The 7,299-nt window shown below is 44.3% G+C and overlaps 1 protein-coding gene across 1 annotated transcript; it reads left to right on the forward strand.

Moving 5' to 3' along the window:
• Positions 1 to 50: 50 nt before the first annotated feature.
• Positions 51 to 6,458, forward strand: DNASE2 (deoxyribonuclease 2, lysosomal; the record flags this gene model as incomplete). Its single annotated transcript, XM_018571738.1, has 5 exons — positions 51 to 159; positions 1,768 to 1,939; positions 4,234 to 4,306; positions 5,290 to 5,451; positions 6,261 to 6,458. Coding segments are annotated over exons 1-5 (697 nt in total), but the record flags the coding sequence as incomplete, so codon positions are not given.
• Between the last annotated feature and the right edge of the window lie 841 nt (positions 6,459 to 7,299).

Here is a 7,299-nt window from a genome sequence, read left to right on the forward strand (position 1 = left end):
TTGCAGTGCATGGTTAAATGTTCTTTCATTTAACATTTGTTTGTTGATAGTGTCTTCAAGCCAGAAGATGGCGCTGCGTCTGCTGATGTCCCTGCTCATGCCTTACCTGTCCTCTGCCGTCATCTCTTGTTATGGAGATAAAGGCCAACCAGTAGACTGGTGAGTTTTCATTGGTCATGTGATCATTAGATCAGGTTTTGGGCTTTCCTGCAGCCAGTCTTGAGATCCAGGCCACCCTGCAGAGACCTAATTTGGGTCTTGTACTCCTTTAACCACCTGCTGTCAGGCCGTTGTAATTAAACGTCCAGAGAGCGGCTTCTTGAATGCGGGTGGGCGTTTTTAAACGTTCCATCCTGCCCCGCTCGTGCCCGCCGCTAGGCGGCGGGAACGATCGGGAAATCGGCTTTGAATGTAAACAGCCAGCGATGGCTATTTACATACAAGCGTTCAGGCGTCTGTAGAGACGCCCGATCGCTTGTAATGTGCGCGCGAGTGTGCGCCCCCTACGTCGCAGCTGCTGCTGGCGATCCCGAGCTCCGCTGTGCCCGGTGTGAGCCTGGGATCAGCACAGCAGCTCTTCCTCCTCGTCGGAATGCAGGAAGTGATGTGTATTACAACACCTCCGCATTCCTCTATCACTCTCCGGTACAGAAACCGGAGAGAAGCTGGTGAAGCAGGTCTCTGCTTCATCAGCTTCTCTGGGGGGTCCCTAGGTGACATCAGGTGTCTTAAAGACCCCTGATGTCTCCATAAAGAGGACCTGTCACTGCAAATTGGCTATCACATAGGGAGCTTGTTTGCTCCCTATGTGATAGCAATAAAGTTAAGTGGAAAAAAAAGGTTTACAAAAATTAGTTACAAAAAAAAATTAAAAGTCGCATATCAAAGCAATAAACAAAAAAATGTAAGTCCCCGCCCCCACATGCACACGCAAACATGTGTCGAGTCCGCCTACGTGTGAAAACGACGATTACATCCATTGCGCCGCACATGTTACATATCGCCGCGAACGTTGGAGTGAGAGCAATAATTTTAGGGCCATCAATCACTGATAACAGTAAACTGATGAGCGGTAAAAGCTTTTAAAGCGTCGGCTATGGTCAATTTTGGGTATTGTAGTCTTTTGCGATTTAGCGGGTGCGTGCAATTTTAAAGCTTGACATGTTTGGTGTCTATTTACCCGACGTGACCCCGACTTTTTATATTTTACCAAAAAATTGGGTAATAATAAATGTGTTATAACATAACGTAGGGAAAACAGTTTTTTTTTCAAAATTTTCTGTACTTTTTTTATTATATAGTAAAAAAACAAAACTCCGTAGTGGTGATTAAATACCACCAAAAGAAAGCTCTATGTGTCCCAATAAAATGGTATAAAATGTATTTCAGTGCAGCGTTGCATGACGGAATAAATGGTCAGTCAAAGTACCGCAGCGCTGAATACTGAAAAATGGCCTGGCCAGGAAGGGGGTCTAAACACCCCGGTCAGCAAGTGGTTCCCAGCCTGGTCAAGGACTGGCCTCAGGCTGTGATTGGAGCATGAATGAAACGGCAGCAGCACTCTGATGAGGTCATCACTTTGCTCCCAGTATTAAATGGACCGACTGTTTAATACATTAAATCACTTTTAGCGCCTAGTTCTGCCGCTTTCTCCCCCAGTGCTGTGCAGGGGATTACAGGAGGCTGATGTCAAGACACATGCAGGTGCCTTTTGATTTTTTTGTTTATGATTTTTGATCTAATATTCTGGTTGGATCTTATTTCCAGGTTCATTGTGTACAAGCTGCCCCGTCAGGGTCACAGCGAAGAGGCAGGAATGACGTACATGTACCTGGACAGTAACAGTGGCGGCTGGGTGTCGGGGGCCTCGCTCATGAACAGCACAGACAGCGCAGTAGGACGGACCGTCAATCAGCTCTACAAGTTCTCACAGTCCCAGGTGACACTGCAGGGGTCCTTCTGTATTGGAAATAGTGAATGAAATGGTGTAGTGTCATAGTGTGGACTAACCGTGGGGTACGCCTAACCCTAAAGATAGCCACACACTGTTCTATTTTTTTGGGATGAATGAAAATAGCAGAACAGATTCCTCCATCAATGCTTGTAAGTGTTGATGGAGAAATCCCCGCTGCTTCCTTTCTATGTTGACATTGACTGTTGTCCGCCGTCAGAATACACGAACGGTGCTAGTAGCTGATTGGCTGCCAGCACCATTCACTCGAATATTTTCCAACTGGCTCCTTTGATCTTCTGATTGAGGTAAGCAGGCTGGAAGGAGCCGACAGCGGCACCCACTATGCGAATTGTGCGCTCTTCAAGAACAGGCCAAAATTCACATGGCGCGTGGCCAGCTTAACTCTTCTATGTATTTTTTTCATCTGTTGCCCCAGAAAAATAAAGCACCTTTGGCTGCAATACTCACCTGCACCCCAATGCAGTTCTTTGCAGACTCTGTGATCCGGCATTGGTCTCCTTCCAGGGTGAATGACGTCCAGAGTCATTCAACCCACTTCCTGTGAGTGCAGGGTGTCATAGGAGCGGCCCCTAAGGGTGCACCACTGCGCCCTGAGCTCACATACAGGGATGCAGACAATAGCGCTGACGTCGTCATGTCAGTGCTGCTCTCTGCAGAAGAAGAGTACCCTGCATGTCACATGACAAAAAAGGGGGGTGGAGGGGTGGAGTTTGGACTTTAAATAGGCAAAAGCTAGAAGGTTGATTTAGGCGTACAGCATTCATGTCCTGCAAATTGCCCCGACTGTATGGAAAGATAAAACTCTAAAATCTGAATGACTGCCGTGAGTTGTGGACGTCTCGTGACCGTTGCATTCGGCATTACTTTTAAAAAGCTCATCAGCATTATGAGTGTGAAAGAGGAAGGGCGGCTTACACATGTGGGACGTCTCGTGACCGTTGCATTCATCATTACTTTTAAAAAGCTCATCAGAATTATAAATGTGAAAGCGGAAGGGCGGCTTCCATTTTGCTTATGCTGCAGATCTTGGCCTCATGATATTATTACCCTACCAACAGCCATTCCTTTTCCAACCCAACTTCTTCTTTCCCTGATTACTGAATGATTAAAGCCTTATGACTCAGGAGTGTACTGCTGCTTTCGAATTGTCCAATCAGCAAGGTCCAGTCAGAAGGTGGGTTTTGGATTAAACCGTGCTGCCATTGCAGTACACGAGAAGGATTTTACTATACTGTATGGCCGGGGTTATCACAACACTGACTGTACAGAACTGCAAATCCTTTGCTTCCGAGCTCCTGCTTGAAGTTCAGGATTAAACTTTATTATAATCTTTTTTTTTTTGTTTTGCATTTTTTTTTATATTCCTAATAATCAATTATTTCCCTTTTCATGATGATCGCCTGGCTGTGGCTTCCTTACCCTGTCCTTTTATTTTTCAGATTGTTGGTCGCCCTTGGTGGTCCTTGCTAAGAGAGAGTAGGAAAGGCTTCTTCTTTTTTTTTTTCTCTTGGGGTGAAAAAATGTAGTTTCACTTTCGCATGAGGAAATACATAAGCAGAGGTCGCCTACAGTGAGAACACCATGACAAATCAATCAGCAGACCCAGAGATCTAAGCAGCTGAAGATGTATGCAGATTTTGACTTTTCCTCTAAAAGTCAGGCTTGGCCCCACCCCTCTTACTTCCCAAGCCTCCCTGTTGGTCCTAGAATTTTAACGGCATCCTGGACTAACAGGAAGGCTCAGATAAGCGGGAATGATAGTACGAAGGTAAAATAAGATTGCAATATAAACGAATCTACCTGCATCTACTGATCATGTGACGTGGTCCTAATTGAAGGTGATCGGTGCTTATGTATTTTATTACATGCTATGTCAGGTTCAAATGAATCCAGTGGTCAGCATTTACATATTGGGTTATTAGTTGAGTAAACAACAACCTCCTGCCTACCATGTACATGCTGCGTCCAAGCTCCCTAGAGCCTAGATCACATGGTCAGTGATTACCAGGAGCATTGTGGGTGTTTCATGTCATTGGAGCCTGTAGATTGTCTATCGTTTTATATCTGACCAACCTTGTATGTTAGACATGCAGTAAGGTAAGAAGTTCAGCAAAGCACAGCCTTTGTGCAGCATTACTTAAGAGGAAGTAATGAACAAACAGGGCTGGTCACAATGATACGGATATAGAGCCAGGCTATACATATATAGATTTAACTTGCAGTGATGAGAACTGTATAATCTCCATTTTCTGTTGCAGAATGTGGCATACATACTGTATAACGATCAGCCTCCTGTTGACACAAACGGAGGAAGCCGCGGCCACACTAAAGGTATCTCATTCCCTACATTCTGCTTATGGCTGATTATTTTACCATGTTATGGAACTGATTTATAAGTGTTAGAGTCAGGCCGCCCAAAATTGATATTTCAATCTTTGGTTGCTGCTTGCCTCATCTCTTTGTTGACATCTCTGCACATCCGTAAGGGGTCAGAGGTCACCTTAGGAACAGGGCTGGACAAATCCCAGGAGCCGAGTTGCCAATGCTCCTTTAAAATAACAGCTGGAGGCCATCTTTTTAGGTGAAGGCTGATTGGCTGCCTTGCACAGCTGTTCCAGATTCTGTCTGCTCCAGTTTTTTAGTCAATTCCCCTCCATGTACCTTGATAAGTGCATAGCAACATGTCTGACTTCTGCCTGCACTTTGGTTGTCCAGCAATGAGCTCCGCTACTGCTGGCCATTTACCAGGGACACCATGCAGCTCATGGTCATGAAACAGAAGATCACCAGCACTCAGGATGAAAGCGTGAACTGTTTTCGCTTTTAATAGAGTTGAATTATGTCACGTCAAGTGTGTCATTCAGCCGATGTTTCAGGGCCACGCTGGGTGCCTTCTTTAGGGCAACATAGTGACAAGGCCAATATGTCGTCCTGAAAAAGATGAACGATGCCATGAGTTGTAGGGTAGAGCTGGGAAATGGCCAGCAATTTCAAACGTGGCTTGCCTGGACAACCAGAATGTGGGCAGAAGTCAAATATGGTGCTATTCACTGTTCAAGATACATATGCTATATGGCGAGTTAATGATCATAGAGCGATTGTAGGGTGAACCTCCACTTTAGGTCTGATTGTCATTGTCTGGTCAACCCTGACCTTACTAAGAACCTGGGATGGAGTGTGTGAGGCCAGGGGATGGACTGTACTTTCAAAACCCCAAGCTTGTGTAGGAAATGGTTACAAACTTCAGGTAGGATCTTCACCTTTCTTGAAGCATACCACCACTATTTCTGATGATGTACCCATCATTCCCTTAGGTGTGATTCTTCTGGACAAAGAAAAAGGGTTCTGGCTGGTTCACAGCACCCCTAACTTCCCTCCGCCTGCATCTGAAAAGTACGACTGGCCCGGAAGCGCTCATCACAATGGCCAGTCCTTCCTCTGCGTCACTTACCCATACCTACAGTTCAGAGAAATCGGTGAGGTACCTGTTTGGTCAAGGCAAACAGGGGAGGGCCCTGGGGAAGAGAAGCTACTTGTGCTGGGGAAAGAGGCGTGAGCGTCTTAGAATGAAAGTGGTCCAGAGAGACTGGGGAGATTAATGTAGAGAGGAAGTTGATTGGTACTGAAGAGCATTAATGGAAGTAAAATTAAGCCAATTGGTCAAAAGATGGAGGGGAGTTCTATGAATTGATGACATCTGGTCCTTAGGAAGAGGGGAGGCCTATGGAGAAATTAAGTTGTCAGGTCCTTAGAAGGAGGGAAGGTCAATGGAGAAATTAAGTTGTCAGGTCCTTAGAAGGAGCGGAGGTCTATGGAGAAATTAAGTTGTCAGGTCCTTAGAAGGAGGGGAGGTCTATGGAGAAATTAAGTTGTCTGGTCCTTAAAAGAAGGGAAGGCCTATAGAGAAATGAAGTTGTCAGGTCCTTAGAAGGAGGGGAGGTCTATGGAGAAATTAAGTTGTCAGGTCGTTAGAAAGAGGGAAGGTCTATGGAGAAATGAAGTCAGGTCCTTAGAAAGAGGGAAGGTCTATGGAGAAATGAAGTCAGGTCCTTAGAAAGAGGGAAGGTCTAGGGAGAAATTAAATTGTCTGGTCCTTAGAAGAAGGGAAGGCCTATAGAGAAATTAAGTTGTCAGGTCCTTAGAAGGAGCGGAGGTCTATGGCGAAATTAACATTTCTGGTCCTTAGATAGAGGCGTTTTTAGTGGTAACTTAAAGGGGAGGACACTGAAGAAATTAAGCTGATTGGTCAAGGGAATTAATGATTGACAGTACATGTCCCTCTTAGGAACTCAACTCCTGTACAACACCATTACTCCATATGATTCATCTGTTCCTGCCGGCTTCTGTGGTGACTTACCTGATCTAAAGTCTGCAGCAATGAAGAAGGAAGTGTCATCACCGCCCTGGAATCGGCAAGTCACCCTCACCTCCGCCGGAGGCAAAACATTCGTGAGTTTTGCCAAGCATGCCAGATTCGGAGACGGTGAGTTGAGAACAATTGTGGTTTTGGTCAGTTTTTCTTTTTTTTCTATGTTGACAAGATTTTAAACTGTGTTAATATATTTGTATATAAAACCTTTAATAAATTAACATTTATTATGGTGTGGACATTAACAGCATTCACAGAGCATTACGGGTTTTCAAAAACAAGAGTCCAGCAGTAGCTTTTTCATTTCAGGATGGGTGTCTTTAATTAAAATTATACTTTAAGCCATAAAGAGTGGGATAGGTCACTCCTCAGAGTCATTAATCAGGGCTGGATCAACATGCAAAAAAAATATGTTACTGGGAAGGGGCAGGGGATAAACATGTGCAAAGGGGTCTAGAGGTCAACCTGCTGAGTGGAAGTAGTAAATATGACATTTACATTTATAAACACATTATTAGCATAATCTAATCCAATCTAATATCTGTAATAAGATGTTACAGGGGTAATAAGACACTCAGGAGCCGGGTTACTGTTGTTGTGATTGAGTGGTATCAAATCTTGGTGAAATATTAATAATAGGGTGGTGTTTGAATTATACTTAGATTTAATAGACAGTGCCTCCAGCCGATTACGGCAAATAATAAATCACTTAACAACCAGTATGAATTCAGTTCAGACACTTGATAATGCACCCCAAACCACTTCCCTGAGTTCTTTGAGCTTATGGTGATTTCTTACCACAATGATGAAATCAACAGTCTGAGTATCATGCATGTATAAAATATAGTTCTGTAAAGAATAAGGTGGATTCACCTTTAAATTAGCGTTTGCCACTATGACCTTTCAATCGTCAGGGAGGAGTATGTGGGCTAGTCTTCCAACAATTGTAATTGTG

This window comes from Nanorana parkeri, unplaced genomic scaffold, assembly GCF_000935625.1.
Source record: "Nanorana parkeri isolate BGI_ZX_2015 unplaced genomic scaffold, ASM93562v1 scaffold1825, whole genome shotgun sequence".
NCBI classification, from domain to species: Eukaryota; Metazoa; Chordata; class Amphibia; order Anura; family Dicroglossidae; genus Nanorana; species Nanorana parkeri.